We start from the raw sequence: 22716 nt of genomic DNA, 5'->3' as shown, positions 1-22716 counted from the left end.
CTACATTCTACAGCCAAAGACCACCATATCCACCAGCTGCTCCACCGTATCCGCCACCTGCTCCTTCTCCTCCTCCACTAGCATAACCACCGGAAGATGAAGCTCCACCACCGCCTCCACCATGACCACCACCACCAGCATTACCACCATATCCACCAGTGGCTCCACCGTAACCACCACCTCCTCCTTCTCCTCCTCCACTAGCATATCCACCGGAAGAAGCAGCTGCACCACCGCCTCCACCATGACCACCACCACCACCACCAGCATATCCTTCAGCTCCTCCATATCCACCACCACCTCCTTCTCCACTTCCACCACCACTCACTCCTCCATAACCTTCAGCACCACCGTGTCTACCACCTCTGCCACCACCATGACCAGCCGGGACTTCATTGTAGGTTAAGAGATTCCGGCTAGTGGCGTAGCAAATGCCAACGCCGAGTATAAGAAAAAAGATAGTTGAGAGAGCTTTGAGAGAAACCATTTTGGGAAAATGTTGTAGGTAGTAGTGAGACTTGATGAACTAAAATGGAAAACCTTAATGAGGTATTTATAGTGATTGGGGTTTGGTATCTTAAGCCGCGTCCTCTGTAATAAAAAGAGTGGTTGACGCACATGCTTGTGACTAGTTTGAAAAGTGTAGATTTACTGTCCCTACCATTACTCCTAACTTTGGTTTCAATTTCTTCATTTCCCTCTAATCTAATCAATAGTTGTAACATACCAATTTCAAATGACCTAGACGTCAATATAAATCGTTAAAAACATGACCCTAAGTTATTAGTTTAAGATTAAGATTTGGTTAGGGATCTGCGTTAGCTCAATCCTTAATTTATATGACTCCCGGTCCGAAGAGATTATGGACGTTGGCTTGCATTTTCATGGTTAAGGCTGCGATTAGGGTTTGTATGAATCAGGTTACTTCTGTTACGGATCATGTACGAATACACATAACACATGCAAATGCGAGCACCTTCTTTAGACGGTTTGGCATAAACCATACCTTTAGAGTACTTTTATACAGTTTAATAACTCTTTACAATATCTTGATTGATATACATCGTTAAATTGGTTAGAAAAAGTAGTTAGAATATCATTTAACAATTCACAATGTCGTGTAAGTATAATGTTGAGTATTCCATTCTGACTTTTATCTTTTTTATTATTATTATTCTTCAACTAAGGTTTTTATAAACCCATAAAGGTAATACATAGTATTACCAACCCATTCATCAACTTTCACCTAAACATTATTATTACTCTTTTACTTTCACTAATTTTTTTTGTCTTACGTTGTTATTTAACTAAAATTTTTTTGTTAAAATAGATTATAGAGATGTCTCTATGTGTACATATATAGATAATTATAGACTACAGTTTTTATTAATTGGCACACAATATATGGATCAACGTAGCCGTATGATTAAATTTGAAGATGAAGAATAATCTCTAATTCTGACAACACAATTTTCAGTAAACATGTATATAAGTAAACTATTGAACCCAAACCTTAAGAACCAAATAGTTTGATAGAAAGTCAAGACTCTAGTATACACAAAGAATGGAAAATCTAATTTTGGCGATTTAATTTGAAAAGACTTAGTTATATATATTTATTTGTTAACTACTGGGGAATCCCATGCCGAATCGCAGACTAATCCTCCGCGACCAATTAAAATTATCCAAATTTTCTTGTTACCACTGAAGGCGTCTACATGACTACATGTAACCAAAATGATTGAGATCGCGTTGAAATATTCGAACGTGGCAAAAAAAATAAGACATGCAAAGTAAATCCTTAAACCACACTATATTAGTTATATTACAATTAGGGGCTAGAGGTTACCTAGAAACATTTATATAAAATCGTAGTATAACAAGTCACAGTATCGTGACTTACGGTGTTTATTATTCCTTTTTAACCATCCCTCCATTCTTCACCAAATCCTCAAATAACCTTATTGTCTCAAACCAATAATCTTTTCTTTCTACTTATAGTTTCTGCTAAGACTTATATTTATCTTGCACTGAGCTAAGCTCTTACTTCTTTTATACTTTCTTTTCTGCCAAGTTTATACACCTAAACTTACAAGAACTAATTTGACTACGTAAAATTTTCTTCTTCTTTGAAATACATTCAGATATAGAAGAATGCGTGGACTTATCACTCCAATAAATGCATTTATTAAGAAACTAAATATTTTCCCATGAGAGTTCACTTCTAGAAAGTTGAATTCAAATCCTGATTATTTTATTCACGAAACTTTGGTACAAAAACATATATGAATAGAAAATAAAAAAGATTTTGGTAAGAGACTACTAACTATATATGAAAATACTTATTAATGCGTCTTAGCATTGCCACTAAGAAGACCAATCAAGATTTTGAAACATTGGTGCTGTCCAGCCAGTGACCACTTCTCTACCTATTATGCGTAGAGATAACAGTACAGTGAAATAAAATATATACAAAAACAAATCAATAAGTGTATACCTTACGCATTGACAAAAAAAGAAAAAAAAAAGGAAGAAGTGAATACATTACGCACTTATCCTAAATAGCATTTTATAGTTTATATATATATATATATATATGTATATGAAAGTCTCGTTAGAATTATGAAACTATATATGTCTAAATTTTCAAGGATACTTGGATAGTCGCTTGAAATTTAGACTAATTGATGCTACAATTTGAACAAAAGCTACGATTGATAACATTGCAGAATACAAAACATATGTGCGAAATGAAAGGATATAGTTTTTTTGGTAAACGGCTTACTTGAATAAATTAAATAATATAGTTTACAGGAACCTTGAATAAATTAAATAATGAAAGGATCTAGTTATAGTACATGATAGTTGTTATAATTTATTTGCAGCATGGTATTATAACCAAACTTATATATTTTAGAAAATCAGGGGAATATAAAAGAATGATCTAATGTAGATGTGTGTCTCTAACAACCCGCATAATCGCATAATCATTTTCTCAGTACGTGGATTACGAATCGAGGTTTGTTATTTATTAATGAATTTAATATAATATTATTTCAAATCCAGTCCATTAATATTCAATAGTTTATCAGTTATGCATTAAAACCTTGTGTTATTCGACTTGCTATTAGTAAATTTTGTTTTAGAAACTTTAAAAATGTTATTCAGCTAAGAATAATTACATACTTGACTAACTTATTGTGTTACTCAAAACTAAAATATTTACAAAATCTTTGTATATTAAACCATTTAAAATGAAAATCAAGGGAGTGTCATGAGTTAATTATAACTCAAAACAAAAACAAAAGACAATGCAAAAGACAACGATTCTAGAATCCACGAACGTGAATTCTTATAAATACTATCAAAATTTTAAATTTCGAAATTTATAAATGTAGAGAACCGAATTTAAAATCATTGATCAAATACCTTATATGTTCCATAAGAATCTACCATTTATATCCAACTGCATATATACGATAATATCACTAGAATAACAAACTTTTGGTTCATTTGACAATGCTAATGGAAGTTAAAGTATATAGTGTCTATAAATTTAACAAACAAGTTTTTGGAGAAAAAGTGTGTAAGAACATTGACAAATGAAGAGCTCAAGCTTTTGGCATTGTCAAAAGTATAAGCACCCAAATTACCCATAATTGGTTACAGCAAAATACAGATTTGTTCCATTCAGAGAGGAAGGTAATGATGATACATATGTACAAACATATACATATAAATGGGTGTATGTACAGTTTCATACGCAACACAAAGTGGGAGATCACATGGGCAAAAAAAAAGCACACACCGTCGTTGTTGAAGTTTAGCGTGAAGAAGAAGTAGTAGGACCAGTATAGTTCCATAGTGCTCTTCTTCTTTCACTTCTCTTCCACGCGTCCTCAAAAGAAAATAATTTTTTTTATTTACTTAGTTTCTCAATAGAATCATAAATCCCACACAATGTCCTATAGCGTTGATGATCAATAAAAAGTGCTAGTTTGAGTCATCAAGTATCTCTGTGTACAAAGAAAAGGATCTCTGTGCAGGTTCAATCTATAAGAGAAGTTCGGATTCCTATAATGAGAACAGTTCAAAAGACAAAACATAGTGGTTATTATCAACTATCCAAGACATAACAAACAATATGGATTAAATTACATCGATCTTGGATTAGCGCATTTCTGACTCTCGCGGTAGCTAAGCCAAATCTTTATTGGGGGATTCGGAACATAGCATTTTTGTACTTAAGAGTCTTATTGAGATTGCACTAACAAAAAAAGCGTTTGGTCCCTCTCACTGACAATGGAGATCACAAAGTCTGACAACAACATACAACAACAAAAAGTCCCACTACTAAGATTTCTGGTTTCTCTCACACATGACACACCATTCACAAAAAAAAAACAAACTCGAAACGACAAAAAAAGAAAGAAGAAAACAAAACAAAACAAAGTGCGTATAGGTAAGGCGTTATTACAAAGCCGCAAACGTCTCATTGCCTACTGCTCCTACAGTCCTACTACCACCACTTCGTCAAACTGTAATTTATAGTAGTCGGGTACTTTCTTCGTAAGGAAATAAGGGGTAAGTGGTATGTTAAATGAATAGTAGAATGAATATAGAACATTCGAATAATCGAACAACGAAAACATTATCATAAACATTGTAATATGGTTTTATTAGATTAAGTGCATTTCGTTTTTATAGTACATACATGGTTTACAGTCGTGGCAGCACCACTCATCAAACTGTATTTCGTAATTGATAAAAAAAAAACACTTTAAAATACTACTATACAAAAAATATTATCATAAATTTATGGTTAGAATGTTTTCATGTCTAAGGGTTTCTATGACCAGCAAAAAGTCTAATAAGGGTTTCAAAATCGTTTATTATCCTTTCCTAAACGTAAAGTTTATGGTATTTGTGAAAATTTTAGTGTTACATGGTATTTTAGTAAAGAGAAATTTGCAAAAATTTAATAATTATTTAAAAATTTAATAATTTTTTTTTTTTAACACTTTTTCAAAATGTTATTAGAATGTAGCATTTTAGCTATTGTTCATGACTAATTGGCCTTCCGACATATATATTTGTGTACTATATAGGGTATACGAGAAATTAGTTTGGGATAATTTTGATTTTTACTCGTAAAGGACAAAAAGTGAGCGGTAAAAAACTTAAATATGTTGAAAAAAAAAACTAAAGAGTTTAAAATTAAGTGTTAATTTGTGCAATATTGTAATTAGTAAATTAGAACATAAAATATGCTATTTCTAGTGTATGTACGATCCAAAGTTATAGAACTGATTCAATCAAAGCTGACCATCTTTTTTGATAAATAAATGAAAGCTCTTTTACAGTATTTTATCAAAACAAAATCAACAGTCGCTTACAGCCTGAGACGCACGAAGAGCTTGTTTAGCAAGAGAATCAGCCAATAGATTGGTCGAACTCGAAACGAAACTGAAAGAAATATGTTGGGAAGATTCTGCTAGCTCAAAGTTCGAAACCTTTTTTGATAAAGGAATCAAAGCTGAATTTTTTTTTTTGACGATTATGGACATCTCTTTCAATTTTCAAAACTATGCAACTATTTTCAAAATTTTCATAAAATGACTAAAATTATTGAAATCTGAGCATGGCCAGAAGATAAGCAAGAAGCACAATGACAGATTTAAAATTCTAAACCATAATCATCTAAACAGTCGATCACTACACTGTAACTATAGAGGTCTTAACTCCAAAATTAGCAGCAAAAGATAGAATTTTGAGCTATACCCATTGTGATTAAGCCTTGAAAAGAGATTGTACATTAGTCTTCAACTTCATAATCATAATCATCTACACAATAAGGTTCATTAGTCTAGAAAATAGAAGCAAGGAATCGAATTTGAACTATACCCATTTTCGAAATAGCGATGACCATTGAATCAATTTAGTCTTCAATCGGTAGTAGACGACGACACAAAAGCTTCAATCTCATCAAGAACAGAGCTAAACCTTGGCCTATCCTTAGGCCTAACATACAAAACGCCGTCGTTTTCACCGAATTCACACATCCCACACTTTCCTCTCTTCTCCCACAACCGCTCGCCGAATCTACAATGAGCAAAGTAAGCCTCCGCCGAAACGACGCCGTTTGATTCGTCTTCCTCGATCACTTCAATCGGCAATCTCTCGTAGTGCTCAACTTCGATCCCTTCCAATTCGTCAAGCCTTGCAAGCCCACGTTTCGAAACCGCATAAAGCTCGCCCCGGATCCGTTGACCCGACCCGGATTTGTTGATTAAGTAAGGAATCCCGTAGAGACCCGTGATGAGCGGGTACGATAACCGGGTCGTGCGTTGACCGATGTAAACGGCGTTGTTCTTAGCGATCAGATTTTCTAAGAGGAAATGGTTTGGATGGTTTCTTTTTAACGTACCGTACACGAATATGAGGTTCTTGTGTGCTCCTCCTCCCATGGTTTTCGCGACGGCGAGTTTTCTGAGACTCGGGATAAAACTCGGTGGCTGACTCGGAAAAACTTTTATCTTCTTTGTTTATTATGGGCTTTTTAATAATATATAATGGGCTTTGAAGCCCATCAACTTCATAAATGGATTACAAAAAATAAGGTTTAAATCATTTCACTACCCAACTATGTTTTGGTTTGCCAATCAGTCTTCTTCTTTTTATTTCCCACACTTATATGCTCTATGCGCCGGTGATGATTGATGAAGCCAGGAATGTTTTCCCCTTTTTGGCACTTTGAGAACCTTTTTGTTTTAATTTATTAAAATTAAAATTATTCTATTGATTTATCGAACTGATATTTTATATGCTAGGACAAAAAAAGAAGAAGGGAAACACTGTTAACAAACAAGAAAGCAGATAAGGTTCAAAAAAAAAAAAAAGACAAAAAAACGAAACGCGATGCCAAAAAATGAAGGTTGTTCAGATTAGTAATGATTGGATGTTTTAAAACTAGTGGCTTTAATTAAAGGATATTGTGAGTCTGTGACACATTACTCCAATTGAAAAAATATGTTGGTCTTTTAAATATAAAAGTGAAGAGGTCGGCCGAATTTGCTGGGAGTTTTAAAAATAAATAAATGTTTTATTGATTATATTTTTATTTAACAGTGTCAGCATTTTTCATTTTATCACACACGTGTTTGTTTTCTTGGAAAAATAACTATATGCTCTGTCTGTTCTTAAGCAAAACCAGTATCTATAAGAGGATTGGGTTATACATTACTTATTCTAGAAAATATATAAAGGAATAACATATTAATGTTATTAAGATTTCCTTTTGTTACAATCAGACCTAGCTATTTATAAGATTCGATAAATTTATATTTTCAGTCAAATGTGAATTAATGAGTATTCCTAGCGTTTGATATATAAATGATTCTAAATGTGAAGCACAACATGAATCATGGACAAGATTGAGCTATGGTGGAAAGTAGGAAACAAAAGTATAATTTTACATGTCTTAACAAAAATTGCCACGTGAACAATGCCGATGATTTGTCCCGTCCATTCCGACATGCATTTAGTGAAAAACGATGGTAATTAAGTTAACATGTAATCATGTATACTATGTGTTAAGAATCTTAAGATATACAATCAATAAGTATATTTAATAGAATGTTTGACACAAAACTTTCAAATAATATATATAAATTAAAAGATGTGAAATTTTAAATTTTGACACTTTCTTTTTGTTTTCGCTAGTTATACCAATTTTAGCGGTAGAATGATTATATGGTTGGTTAAAATATTGAACGTTAAATAATATTTATAGTATATTTCATGAGAAAAGGGAGCGCAGGAGTGGCACTATTAAAATGCGTTCGATGTTAAAAACAAAAAAGCATTCATAGCAGCTCAAGTTCGATATTAGCTTAAGGTGATTTTTTTTTTATAAAAAAAAACCCTTTATGTGAGTTTGGACCGCTTTGGACGCATTAAAATCTGATTAACACGCTCGTACGTTTTTTAAAATATATTTGTCCACAGAAACTGCCGTGAAAAAGTACAGAAAACTTCAGAAATGAGGATCAAATAGTAAGTCAACAGTCAACGCCTCGAAACTGCAAACAATAAATGCCGGTTTGCTTGACCGGTTGGTTTTGCCTCTGAAGACCAATTCGCTTAATTAGTAACTTCCACTGTTCCACATAAATGTAGTTCATCATTAACCATATAGTTTCACTCAATTTATCAAATAATCTTCACTGGTTTTATTTGGTTTACTATATTAGGGTATCTATCTAACTCTAAGTCCGTGGTTAGATACATTGTATGGTTATGTATGGTTGTTCCATATATGATATATCATAAAATTACAGTATTGTGAAACCGATAATTCCGATTGGTCCCATAACTATAAGAAAGAAAATAGTAGAATAGTGTGTACCCGGGAAAGTATGGATATTCCAGGTTCAGATATGGCGTGCCGTGTGTCCCATTACTTCACTTTATTTCAAATGTTTATTACTATTTATTTGTCTATCCTATGTACGGTATCTAGAATTTCTTTTGTCAAGAACCAGTCAATTTTCGATGATATTGTTTGTTAACTTTAACATAAGATACAAAGAGGTTGCTTACAAGAACATGAAATATCAATAGTTATCAAGAGAAATATCTTCAAATATCTTTCAACCGTTTAACGAAAAACAAAAACTTAAAAGGCACAATTCTTCATATGCATATTATCAAACTAAGTTATGGTGACATACTGATATTAGTGTTTAAAAATATATGACTTGCGGATATATAAATATATTCATGTTTTGCTTTTATTATGGCCTTTTAAACCTAAAGACATAGTTTATGGTGTGAAGGTAAGACCGTTTACATGCCATAGGACAAATGAATGTTTACAACTTATTACAAGTGTGCATGCTTCATGGAGGATTAAGTACGCAATTAACTTGATATTTAATCATCTATCAACTAATAAAGGATGAGAGCCTGAATGTATCTGTTTGAGACAGCTCACTCTGGATTTTGGTGAGATATATATAGTTCAATATATATTTAAGTCAAAACTAAATTTTCCTAGTTCGGGTTAATGTGACTTTAGTTCTTGTTCATCTTTTTTTTTTGTATGAAGCTCATCACTCATTAAAATTTTAGAATTCTTTCTTTTTCTTCTCGGCTGGGACTTAATTTCGGTGTTCTATATATATTATTGAATAAATAGCCTGAGACAAAATATATTTCCATTTTCTTATAAATGTTTCAGTTTGGTTTGTTTTGGTTCATATCGGTTTTACTGTCCATCTAAAAATTATTTGCTTATGTTAATGAAAAATATCCCATCGAGGTCGGTATTAGTTTGAATCGAACTTCCCTTTCAGATGATGCATGTTGGAATAGTTAGTATTGACTTTGCAATTTCATTTTCCTAATTATTCTATTTAATTGAAACAGCAACCAAACTCAACACTAAAACACAAAAGGACATGGTGTAAGCAATTATCTTTAAACCTAGATTTGTGCATTAATTTAATGTATGGAATCGGTTAATTCTCTATTAAGATGCTTCTCTCTGTAGCTCTACTATGCACACAACATAGGTCACTTATATACATCACCCATCTTTTTACTTAATTATAATTTTTTTCATTGTGTATATATCAAGTATTAATAAATATATTATAAAGTGCAATTCACTCTCTTTCCAACTCATACTTATGAGTAAGCATATAAATAGAAGGGTCCCTAAATAGAATTTTAAATACGCAATTTACTTTTTAAAAGTTACCTTTCTAAGAACATGGAAAAATAAATAGATGAATGTTAAAAACTAGCAAAATCACTTTTCAAAATGTAGAAACGTAAATAATTGGTATGCAATTGATCATCTTCGTTATTATGTTATGTCTTTTGACAAAAAAGAAAGAAAGTTATGTTATGATTTCAAAAAGTCAGTTTAAAAGATAGAGAAAGCACCTGATGAAGAAACAAAGCAGCATGTAATGTAATTAATGATAGATATGAGATGTCAAATTGCAATAATGGAGCGATATAACTTTATCGACTAAGGAATATCAACTTTTCAAAAATGTATATAAATATCATAACTTTGTAATAGTTATCAAACTCTAACAGCCAATAAATGTGATGACTACATAACAAGAGATATACATTTTTTTTTTTTTGAGAAAACCAAAAAAGGAATAAAATTTGACAAGATTCATAATATTTTTGGAAGAAAAACAGTAATATAATTGGGAGAGATAAGACCAAAGAAGGACAGAAAGATATTTTTTAAATTACAAAAAGGAATAATCGAATAGAAAATTTCAAGGAAAGGCCAAGGAGGGTTCCTTGAACCCAACGCATCTTAGGCTCGGATTTTAGGTTCGGAATCAGGTTTGGTTTGTAACCCAAGGAATATTAGGCTCGTCTTTTAGGTTCGGGAATTTAGGTTCGGTTTGTCGACATTGGGAGGATAAGAATGACTCTTTCGCTACTTCTTCTCTCTAAACCCTTTCTGCAAGAAACCCATTTCTCTCTCTCATACTCTCTCGCTTTCTAAAACCCTTTCTCTCTCTAAAACCCCTTTTTTCTATTTCTACAAAAGCTTTGGGGCTGACTCAGAAAAGTCTAGTGTTTTACTGCATTCCGAAAATGGCGATTGAAGATCACGAGAACCCAAATCGAGAAATCAAGCCTAAAAACAGAAGAATCATGGTATTTCTAGCAAAACCCCCTTTCCCAGATTATCGCATTGTTGATTCTGTTTTTACATTGTTAACTCATTGTTTTTGCAATGTCCACTCGCAAATGTTGTTTGTATTCTACTGATTCATTATCGATTCTAAGATTTGGGTTTTTTTTATTGAATCAAAATTATACTGGAAACAAGAAAAGTTGTGTGTATGTTTTTACCTTTTTTTTTTTTTCTTTTCTATTGAAAATACTCTGTTTTGTGTTTAAAGAAAAATGACTGTCGATTTTCTCGGAAGAATCCGAATAATGTTGTTTAGAAATGTTCATATTTCGCCATTACTGATTCCAGTTACTTTAATTTCAGTCTGACGAAGAACCACGCTCGAAGCTTTTGATAATGTAGTTGGTTGATTAGGGTTTAAATTAGGGGTGATGGAGAAGATATAAAGAATCTGGAATATATTTCTGGGTTTTAAGAATAGGATCTTCTTCGAACTAGATTCACGGCTCAATATTCGATCCCGTACTTATCGCCGTTCAAATTGCCTTTGTTTTTTCTTATATAAATAAAAACTTTGACAGAATCATATTCTGTAAACGAACTTGGGGATTCTTTATTTATCTTTGATTGCGAGATTTTAAAATGGTATATGAAATTTGGAAAACCATTAACAGTAGTATTGTGAAAACTTGAGAGAAACAGTCAAGTGTCTCCTTAAGTCTATAAAGGAGAAAGTCAATGGTGTTTTTGGTAGATTAGAGCTAACTGTTCTGAGTTTTTTTTTTTTTTGGGGATAATGGCTAATGAGTGATGTTGTTAATGGTGTTTTGCAGGGAGCTGGTGGACCGGAGGAAGAAGAGAACCGGTGGCCTATATGGCTGAAACCTTTACTGAAAGAACACTTCTTTGTTCAATGCAACTCTCATGGACACTCACCGAAAAGCGAATGCAATATGTATTGCTTAGACTGCACTAATGGCTCCCTTTGCTCTCTCTGTCTGGCTCACCACAAGGATCATCGCACGATTCAGGTTCGTTTCATTTCATGATCCAGGTTTCATGTATTTAGACTTCATTTGGCGAAATTTAGATTTTGAAAATGTTAGTGTTCGTGATTTGCAGATAAGGAGATCATCTTATCATGATGTAATAAGGGTCAATGAGATTCAGAAGTATTTAGATATCTCCAGCATTCAGACGTATGTGATCAACAGTGCAAAGGTTGTGTTTTTGAATGAGAGGCCTCAGCCTAAGCCCGGTAAAGGGGTTACTAATACCTGCGTGGTCTGTTATCGTGGCCTTGTCGATGATTGCTTCAGCTTCTGCTCTCTTGGCTGCAAGGTACATTTCCTAATTACATAACAATCACCATTCAGTTTTTGTTTGTTTTCTGAGATAACTAAGGAACAATCTTCAAGTTTTAAGCATCCTTTACCAAACTTTTCTTGTCCTTTGGTGATTTCCGGCTATGTACATAGAAGAGTTTGGAACTTTTGATTTGGGTCATCTTTCTTCTGATAAACTTTTTCTATATGTTTTTGGAAACTGAAATCAAAAGGTAGCAGGAACTTCTAGAAGCTTTGAGAAGAGAGTGAAGGATACAGCTATGGAATCAGAGAATTCAAGCCACAGTTCAGGGGTAGAGGATAATATCCCTCAGAGTTTAAGCCCATCAACGCCTCAACTTCCTACTTCTAGTTCTATGCGAAAAACACGAAGAAAGGGACTCCCTTACCGATCTCCACTGCACTGAGATTAGATCGCAAAGAAGAAGAAGTCTGTGAGTGATACATTTCAAGGTTCCTGATGATATACAGACATCCTCAAAAGAAGCGTATATAGCTCAATACAAGACACACAAAAGGTTTTAACTTTCTCTTACAGCAAAGAAGTGCCTTAGGTTTTATGCTATGAAGTAGTCAAATAAGTAGTAAGTGTATATATATGATATCGTCGTTTATACTTTTAATGTGATGAAAATGAGGCTAGACAGTGAGTGATAGTATTTTCCTACAAGTAGTTGGTTTTTGACTAAGTCTTTTGGGTGTAAATTTGGTTTTGATAGACTATAATAACAATAACATATTATTTATCTATACATCTGTTTTTTGGAATGCTTATTAGACAAAAGGGAAGTTATGCAAACACAAACCAGAGAGATACAAAATATTATTCCAGTAACTGGTAAATACAGATGTAAAGGAAAAAAAAATGTACAAGGAATCCAAGTCTGCGCAAAAGACTTGATCATGTCACGACGACAACTTTCATTCGTCTAAGAACCCTTTGATCTAGACCATTAATCCTCTGTTCTAGACACTCTAAAGAACAAGAAACGAGTTTATACCTGTAAAAGTAGACTTCATAGTACACATGAGTCGGGCAACGCTGCTCACATCCATCACATATAGGACGAGTGATACTATTGTTGCGAAGTACTTTCACCTTGAAAGTAATGTAAGCGAATGTGAAACCGGGCTTCATATAAATGGAGGACCCGAAGATGCAATGGAGGTGGACAGTGACACAACATTTGTTGCATGTGTAGAACCATTTTGTTGAATCTAACTCTTTCTCACATATGTCACACCAATACTTTCCACCATCTGCGGTTTCTCCGTAGCAAAGGGAGAGAGGATGCTCATCGTGTTTGTAGTGTACCTCGTTAGGAAATGTGGCGCAACGATAACACATATCGAATTCGCATGTAGTACATTGTAGAAAAGATAGCAAACAATGTTTCTTGCAAATCTTGCATATGATCTTCTCTTTGTAGCGGTGTTCTAATATGGGGAAACATAAAGGATGCTCATGACTTTTATGAGTAAAAACATCAGGGAGTGTTATGCAGCCAACATGTATTCGATATATGTCGCTTATCAAGCAACCTTTGTCTTTGCACTTGTACCTGAAACCACTGAACCTTTGAAGACAAACTGAACAACTCATGTCATCATAGTCATTCTGAGGAGACGTGTCTAGGACAAGCCGGTGTTTATGCAAAGCATGATCCAATTCTCGAGGAAGACTAGCACATACCTCGTGGAGTGAGAAATCACATTCTATACAATCGTAGAAGTCACGAGAGTCGATAGGAAGAACACACGCCTGACATAGCTTGTCTTGTGCATCTCCAACGTTTTTGTAGTACTTGTTGAGTCTTAGAGCATGTTCATGACAAATATGTTTGATCAAATCAACACCTATCTTCTTGAACGGTGCGGTGTTTTCAGGATCCTCTGGCTCTTCGGGCTCCCATTCAAGCTCTCTCCCATCCCACACTTCCTTATGAGTTGCACATTTTGAGTGTGCTACATAAGAACATGTTTCATGGTTGCAAGAGTACTGACCATACTTGTTGTCAACATTCTTGTGGCAAACACGGCATGATGACCTTATTGTAGGGGAAAGGTAAGGAGTATGAGAAAGACGATGCTGATGACGAGTGATTTTAATGACGCGTGGTAAGTTGATACAAGACTCATGGACAATGTAACTGCATTGAAAACAAGCATAGCTTGGATCTGATTGATTGATCAAGCCACAAGCATCACATGGAACTAATAAAGGCCGTGGAAAAAAAGAGAGAGGATGGTGATGGCTTTGAGGGTTTGTGATGGTGAGAGAAGGGTATTTATAGGAGCAAGAAGCATCCAAACAAAAGCTACAAATGGAACAATGATAGTACCACCTTGTGTGGTTTGATCCACACCAAGTGCATTTATAAGTTTGATCAGCTTCATGATTCTTACTGTCGATGAGATCGAGAGGGTGTTGGAGATGATACGGGTGTGTTAGCTTCTTTGGTTCCGAGTAACAATCTTTGTGGAACTCAACATCACAAGTGGTGCAGGAGTAATACAAATCATCTCCCCACTTTAAGATATCTCTGGAACACACGAAACAAACAGATTTAGGGGTTTCTTTAGAGGTTCTAGGAGAGAGGGTGTGAGGATAAGCCGGATGAGAGAGACGACATGTAAGGTTTAGATGTTTTTTAGCATTCATTTTCTTTGCAGCTTTTGGTTATGGTCGATCTTCGATGTGTTCTGCTCTCTCACATTCCTATCTGTGGTGGAAGTTGATAAATATAGAGAACACAAAATGTTAAAATAAAAGGGACAATAGTTGTATGATCTACACGACTTGTTATTATAATTTATCCCAAAGATTTTTATGGTTGTATCCAGACTGTATAATGAATACTCAAACGATATAGTCAAACTCCAGATACAAGAAATCTAATTAATTATTTTGACGGGTGACACTCAATACTCTTCAAACCACAATTACAATTTACAATCCGTGATGTAGTTCTACGAAATATTATGTTTTGATTTTAACCCTTGTTAGAAGAATTCAAAACATTCAAAATTGAAATTTACATCTTCTGTATTACATCATTTTAAATAAAAAGAAATTGATGACAACTATCAGCTATGACAACAGCTATTGCAACAATTATTAATTAATCAATTTAGATATAATATTAAACAATGTTCCCCTTATTTATTGTAGCTGGTAATCTGGTATCAATCTGAGTGAATAAAATATAGAAAAATATTGACATCGTGAAACTCGCCTCAATATTATAAAATAAGGCCAAAATGATGATGTATAAGGTTGTTAACTGGTTTTATATGGTTTGATTTCTTCGTTGTGGGTTTGAGATTTTGGCATATTGAATTAATTTGGGTTGCAAAATATCAACTTCAAAGTATATGGGCCGTGTGATTTGTAATACTAATTTAAAAAAAAAAAAAAAAAACTAAGGGGTGTTGGTCTAGTACATATGAATTAGAGTTGTGAAAGACTTGCTATATGGGTTTAGGACATGGTTTGAATTTCTTCATAATTGACTCTTTATCAATATACATGTCTTAAAATGATATAGATATATATGTGTTCAAAAGGACGTGAGAAACACAAATAGAGAATGTATAATACAGAAACAAATCTAGGTGGTTTAAGAATAAAAATCTAGGTGGTTTTAGAATAAAAATCTAGGTGGTTCATCAACTTGGATATGGATTATAATGGAGTACGAGGATATGAATTGGTTATTTCCCCATTACTACACAAATGCAAAGCTTTTGTGAACCAAACAAGCGAGATAATACAAAAACTACAAAAGTATTCTTCCCAGTTACAGCATATGTCAATAGACTCAATACACAATAAAAACAACCAGAGGGCCCAAAACGTAAATAAGCTAAAAATATAGGAAATCCAATCATTGAAAAGCATTCCTCCCAGTTTTTCCCCTAAACTTTTTATCACGATCATGTATAACCCTGCTTATACTTTCTGAATATATCCTCAGTTTTCGCGTTTCGGAAAGCGCAGCAACCGATTATATAAACGATTATCAATCCAATTAGCGCCAAGAGGAGAAATATATCCGCTTTTAACCAATCTACCTTGAGATTTGCGAGCAAACCGGCTTTACAAGAATCACAACCATAACACAAAGTGTTTTGATCGTTGTTCCATTGTAGACAATCCATATCTGCAGACATATCTATGGGACTTATCCAGTAAGTTGGGTTAACGAACGTGAATCCACATTTTGTTGGGGGCTTGCAGCAACCAGACTGAAAAAATAAAAGAAACGGGGTTAAATTTAAATAAAATAAAAGAGTAGGGCACAAAAAAGTTGTTCCGCGTGACTGATTAAGAAAGTGCACATAGTGGAAGAATCTAGAAAAGTTGGGGAGTTTAGTATATTTTTATCAAAAGGTTAAAACTTTTCCAGTTCTTTTGTTCAGACAGGCCTATAAGCTATGAATCATTTCTAGTTAATCTAAATCCCGACCGGTTCTTTTCGTGGCCATTCGATTTCAACCTTTCATAAGATGTGAGACCCACTTTTTCTTAAAAATATGAGTATGTGACATGTTCAGTCTATTCTAATTTTGATTATCCTTAAAACAGTAGATAATTTGATATTTTCATATGAATTGCAGCTTTTTTACATCAAAAGGATCTATATATTTTTCAGTATTTTTACCGACAAGGCGACAATACTGAACAAGCAAAGCACAATTCTTTTCATTACCGCCCCATTTCTTTTCAATATTTATTCGAATTCACCCCAATACTTCTTTCTATTCTAATTACGCCCTAATTTTCCTCGATTAACGAGTTCACGAAGACACGAACTGACGCAAAAAAAAAAAAAAAAGAGTTCCAAACAACTAATTAACAACAAAGAACGAGGAAATCATACTTTAACAAACCCCAAATGCATAGATTCATTTAGGGCAAGAACTAAGAACTACCAAAAACTTGAAGGACTATAACAAAAAAAAAACCATAAACCCATGAAAAAAAAACTTAAATTTTCTGGTGAATTTCTTATAAAAAAGAAAAAAAAAAAATTCGGAAGGGAAAGAGAGGTACTTACTTGAATGGGACTAAGATGAGCATTGAAGAAATCTTGAGCCAAAGTGTAACTCTGATTTAATTCAGGACAAATACTAGTAGTACTCAAACAAGTACGGATCCTGTCCCATTTATAAGATCTCTGAACTCTTCGACGTAAGAAACCAGAGAAATCTTGAAGACTATACTCAAGATAAGCTCTACTTGGTTCTTGATGACCTGAGCCTCTAATGGTAACCATGTAAATAAATCCAACAAGAATAGCCAAAAGCACGATGAGAGCAAGCATGGCGATTAAGTAAATAACGAGGAGCCAAGTGATTCTCCAAAACCCTCCTATGAAACCAGCGAGACCCACAAGGAGGATTAAGATTCCGATGATTATTACTGGCCATTGAAGGATCTTGACGCAGGAGTTTACGGTTCCGATGGCAAGCCAGATTCCGGCGCCGATGACCGGAATTGAGAGGAGGACGGAGATGAAGTTGATGCAACCGATTACATTGTTGCTTAAAGGCATTTTTTTGTTTTGAGAGGAAAGTTTAACTATTTGTGTTTCTTGAAATTTGTTTGGTTTGAAAGGGATTTAGGGTAATGGCAATAACTTAGAAAGAGAGAGAGAGAGAGTGAAAGCAGAGAGATTTACATGTGTGAAAAGTGAATTGTATAGTATAAAAAAGGAGTAATTATTTGAAAATAAAAGGAGGTGGATCTATCATTTCTTAAATTAGGTCCATTGACCTTATCTTGCTTAAAAGAGAAAAAAATCAAAACTATTTAATTCACTTTTGAAATATAATTTTCACAAGTAATATATAGTTCTCAAATTTCGATCATTAGAGGTTAGAATGAGTCATAGTTTTGATTTTAATCATTAGGAAAAAATTGGGAAGATGACACATAAAATGACAATATGCAAAGTGTCAATTTTTCTTATTTATTCTTATTGTTACCATATTTAAGGCAGTAAAAAGATAATATAAAAAGGAAATTAGTTTAAATAATACAAATAATTTATTTGAAAAAAAACAAATCGCTCCTTTTCATTATTATTTTTATATTATAGTTACATATTTGCTTTTAGAAAATTATAAGCATCTTATAATGACCACATCTTGAAAAAGATGACACATAAGATAACAAAATGCAAAGTATTGTTCATTAAACATTATTAAAGATAATGATATCAAATTCCATTCCCAAATATAAACACAAATAATTTAAAATTTATATCTTAAAGGAGCAACAAACCCAACATTTTTAAAAATAATTACAGGCCTAAAATATAACTAGAAAAAACTTACATTTAATTAAGTATATAATCAAAACGCAACACAAAATCTATTCTAAAAAGAAGCCAGTTGCTAGTAACCATTATAAATCTCCAAGTAAATTAAAATATATTGTTATTATTCACCTAAGTTTGATGTTTTTGTCTATGTACGTATTGAAATCGACGTCTCGTTTCAGACAGAAAATAAATTACATCGCTTTTTGTTCGTCTCTGATGTGTGGATGGAGGAAATGATTGTGAACATTTGCATCTGCCTTTTTTTGTTCTTAAATTTGCATTTTTGTTGTGAATCAAACGAAGAAGACAATAAACTATAGAGAAAAATCATAAATTGAGGCAAACATTGGTTTATGATTTTATTATTAATTGTGTAAATAAATAATTACAAATTTTTAATTTTATATTTATACCTCAAAAACCCGATTCCCAAACCTACTACTAGATAAAAGAAAACTTAAATCAAACTCAATAAAGAAACTGTACTCCACACCCCAAGTGAATTCACATCTGCTTATAATCTAATAAAACCCATAAGATCCAGTTAGAATTCGCCGGTCTGTAACAGACCTTAGACCCGTTACATTTCTCAATTCGCTCTAACAAAACCCTTTTAAAATATTTTGTCACTTAAAAACAACAATCTTTAATTTAGAGTTTTTGGTAAATTTAAACTTTTAATAAACAAAAATCATTGAATTGTTCATTATAATAGAAATCATATTGTTATGTAATTCATGTGGCGATAAATAGTCTTATACAATTTTGAAATGTTTATTTTTTTGTAACAAACAAAAAATGAAATGTTGGAGTTCTCATTTAGTTTAATTCCCGAATTTATGGAACATTGGATAGAGGAAACGTGATTATAATTTTTTTAATCAAAGTAAGACTTTATATCTGGAAACTTTAGCCCGGAGGGTAATTACTTTGTTCTGTCACTTTTTGAAAAGAAAACACCTTGGAATTGAATATGTAAGATAGGGCAAGAATATATACCATTTTTTTCGAAGGACTACAAATTATTTTATGTATTAGTAATGATAACAAGAGAGAACTTTACAGTCTACATATAATGAGAATGCATTCGCTGTAATTTTATTTTTTCTCATAAAGATATACCTATGTTCAGTGTCACATTAGCTAATTGTTTCAACAAACAAAGATAATCATTTTCTTTTCAAACATCATCTTTAAAATGTAGACACATTGATAAAATGCTAAACACACATTGTTAAAATTACTTAATTAATCTGTACACATTGGATATAATAAACTTATGCATGCAATCTAAACAAAAAATAAATGAATTAATTTTCATTTGAAAAAAAAAAACACAATACCTAAATTAAACGATAGAATATTATAATAAGTTGCGTAGAACCAACCAGATATGAGGAAAATGTGAACATGTTGACCAGATTCATATAATCCAAAAGAAACATGAGAAAAGAAAAGAATTATTGTGAATATTTTTTCTTGTTAAGTATTGTGAATAGTTCAAATAAAATTGGGAGATAATTCGACCAGGGGAGAATCTTTATTACATGAAGAGAAGTCAGATTTTCACTTCTTTCTGAGTACAAGATCATCAGCTTTCTAGTGCGGTAGAAAATGATAAGCATTGAGAAACTTTTAAGCATCAGGTACGAACGGGTCCCAAACAATAATTGACCATTCGTTTGTAGATATTTGGACGCTTTTGTTCTTTTATCTAACATTGACAGCGTATAAATTCACTGGAAATGTAAAAAAAACTGGATAATTTAAAAATTTAGTAGATCAAAATAAATTTAAATCATGATGGCTAAGAAGAAAATCCAAATTTGTCTCAAATAAAGAAAGACAAAGAAAATGGCAAAAATAAAACTAATCGAGAGGGATATATAAAATAAGCCCATATCCAAAAACATATATATGGGCCATTGCCCATTGGAAACAGATCCGTAAAATGGAATCAATGTGGGCGACAACAGAAATAAAGCAACTGAATAGAGTCTCACGCATAATGACGGTGCTTATAGCACATGTCTCTATGTAATCCAAATCGCTAGATTAACAAGATAAGCATATATATATGATGAGAAGTCCAGATAAGCATCTAAGAAAATATTTTCTTATCACCAAGATCTCTCTAGCCCTCTCGTTTTGCAGGATTTTAGAGGCATGATTTCAAGTTCACAAAACAAAAAAAGTTTTCACTTTTCAAGTTCAGATATTTATTAATCCTAAGTTTACGCCCATATTCTGTGAAAGACAGACCTTTTTTTTTTTTTTTTCCATAACCCAACTATTACATCACATTTGGCCCGTTAAAGGACTGGTCCGAAAACCGTCTTCAACTGACTCGGTATGAATAATTTGGGAGAAAATACGTCCTCTTGTTCGAGCTCATTTTGCAAGACTATCCGCTCGGACATTTAAACTTTTTGGGATATGGGAGAGAGTGAAATCCAAAAAGCTTTTCCGGAGAATGCGGAAAGCTTCCAACTCCGATAAGAATGATGGCCAATCCGATGGAGATTCAGACATACTTACCAGATCCGAGCAATCGGTTTGAAAGTGTGTGAAAGACAGAACCTTATATTCATATCCTTATTTTTTTAAATGACTTTTAGAGTACTTCTGTAATTTTTTGTAATCAAATTGTTAACTAGAATTTTGCATGTCTCATTATTCTGAAATATAATTATGGGGGTTACTGCGAAATCATCAATCATGTTGAAGGCCAGATTATTGATAGAGATGCAAGTATTGTGTATTTTAAAATCCGGATCTCACTATTTCTCTTGTATTATAAGGTGTTATATTTATACGCTTTTGCCTTTCTTTCTTTTTTGGTGTTATAACATCTTGTCCTAGGTGAAATACAAGATATTCACTTTCTAAAGCTCGAGGTGGTAGATGAAATCATTAAACTGATGATTATCTGTTCGGTTCTTCTCGGATTAAAGAAGCTGCTATAAAATTTGGATGGACTAAAACATCTCGGTTGACTTAGTGAAACTACCAGAAGAACAATTGTACGGTAAGAACTAGAAGCTCTTAAATATAGAAACTAGTCGAAAGCTGAAAATTAGTTTAAAAGTAGATAAATTATGTTATTGGTGGTTGAAACTGAATCGTTTGAGTTAAAATCTAAACTGAACAAATTGTGCACAACTTATTAGATATATATCAAATTTACTGATTTGACTCAACACAACTGCCAATTTTGAATCAATTCCACATTTTTCAGACCAAACATCATGAAAATGGTTTCCCCACAAACATGTCAATAGCTCTAAATAAGAAAATGCGATGTTGGAAAGAAGATATGAGTTTCCTTTTTAACATGTAAAGTCCCATGTTATTCAAAAAATTCAAAGTCAATTATTAAGTTTCAGTTTGCTCTAGCCTTGGCTATTGCTATGCCAGTGTTGACCTTCTCAAGCTGTGCTTCAAAGTAACAGCGCAGAAACTCAACTCAAGCTCTAAGATTTCCACTCAACATAATCTTTTCCATTAGTATCGACATTCACCTTATCTTCGAGATTTTTTTGTCCACAACCTTCAACATGTCATTATAGCGACTGTTTTCTCCTCTTTTCCTCTTGCTGCTTCTTTTGTCTTTCTTGCAGCACCTTCTTCCTTCTCCTTCCATAAACCCAATAATCTTTTGGAACACGCGTGCCAACTACTCTTACCGATTTAGCATTTTGTTATTGTAGGTTGTTTATACTCTCTTGACAAATATCTCTTCCATATTTATATTTTGAAAATCATGTATATATTCGGTTACTTACGTTTGTCACCCTATTCATGTTTCTTGGTCTTTGGTGTTGGTGAGGCATCATTTATACGTCTTAAAATATTCTGCTTGATTTTCCTTTTTTTTTTTGAAAACCGCTTGATGTCTTTTTCCATAGAAAACGCTGATATGATATTTGGAGGGATCACAGTTATCTGTGGAATCGTTGATACATTTGTCAAGAGGAGTGGTTTTAGATTTGATAATTATCAAGATTCCTTAAACAAATTTTAAGAACAATCTTGAGAAAGACACTTAAAAAAAACCATGTCATATATTATTGACAACTTTGCCATGTTGATGTATCAATTTCAGAGAACTTCTCAAAGATTTTTTGAAATTAGATTCAACTTATTAGATTAATTATATCATATGCCATTAACATTAATTTGGATAAAGATTAGTTTATATCAAATTTATATTTAATATTTAAACATTTAATTTATAAAGATACTCTCTCTCTCTCTCTCTCTCTTTCTATTTCTTATCAACATATTTATAAAAATTTAATACATAATATTACTTATATTACTAAACATTATTTTCTTATCTTATCTTTTTTTAATCTTAATTTTG

General features: G+C 32.9%; 5 protein-coding genes across 5 annotated transcripts in view; 1 reads left to right on the top strand and 4 right to left on the bottom strand.

The window, feature by feature from the left end:
* Positions 1–555, bottom strand: part of LOC112086398 (glycine-rich cell wall structural protein 1.8) — a 1152-nt gene extending 597 nt beyond the window's left edge. The window contains 2 exon segments of the mRNA XM_024155282.1: positions 1–19; positions 22–555. The exon segment at positions 1–19 is cut by the window's left edge and continues 597 nt beyond it. Of these exon segments, the coding sequence (XP_024011050.1) occupies positions 1–19; positions 22–487 (485 nt within the window). The 5' untranslated portion in view covers positions 488–555.
* Positions 556–5745: 5190 nt separating this feature from the next.
* LOC18016229 (putative gamma-glutamylcyclotransferase At3g02910) lies at positions 5746–6533 on the bottom strand. Its single transcript, XM_006398305.2, has one exon. It carries the CDS (start codon positions 6465–6467, stop codon positions 5946–5948), a length of 522 nt encoding a protein of 173 aa, XP_006398368.1. The 5' UTR covers positions 6468–6533; the 3' UTR covers positions 5746–5945.
* A 3959-nt stretch (positions 6534–10492) lies between these two features.
* LOC18016228 lies at positions 10493–12768 on the top strand. Its single transcript, XM_006398304.2, has 4 exons — positions 10493–10695; positions 11509–11706; positions 11798–12016; positions 12234–12768. The coding sequence occupies exons 1-4, from the start codon at positions 10633–10635 to the stop codon at positions 12426–12428; spliced, it is 675 nt and encodes a 224-aa protein (XP_006398367.1). The 5' UTR covers positions 10493–10632; the 3' UTR covers positions 12429–12768.
* Positions 12769–12922: 154 nt separating this feature from the next.
* LOC18016143 lies at positions 12923–14683 on the bottom strand. The gene has a single exon (XM_006398303.1). The coding sequence runs from the start codon at positions 14681–14683 to the stop codon at positions 12923–12925; it is 1761 nt and encodes a 586-aa protein (XP_006398366.1).
* A 1083-nt stretch (positions 14684–15766) lies between these two features.
* Positions 15767–17696, bottom strand: LOC18016142 (protein TORNADO 2). Its single transcript, XM_006398302.2, has 2 exons — positions 17082–17696; positions 15767–16269 (listed from the first exon to the last, which is right to left on the bottom strand). The coding sequence occupies exons 1-2, from the start codon at positions 17577–17579 to the stop codon at positions 15958–15960; spliced, it is 810 nt and encodes a 269-aa protein (XP_006398365.1). The 5' UTR covers positions 17580–17696; the 3' UTR covers positions 15767–15957.
* Between the last annotated feature and the right edge of the window lie 5020 nt (positions 17697–22716).

This window comes from Eutrema salsugineum, unplaced genomic scaffold (assembly GCF_000478725.1).
Source record: "Eutrema salsugineum unplaced genomic scaffold, Eutsalg1_0 scaffold_20, whole genome shotgun sequence".
Classification (NCBI taxonomy): Eukaryota; Viridiplantae; Streptophyta; class Magnoliopsida; order Brassicales; family Brassicaceae; genus Eutrema; species Eutrema salsugineum.
The sequence above is the reverse complement of the archived record's forward strand: the minus strand, read 5'-3'. Positions and strand labels throughout refer to the sequence as shown.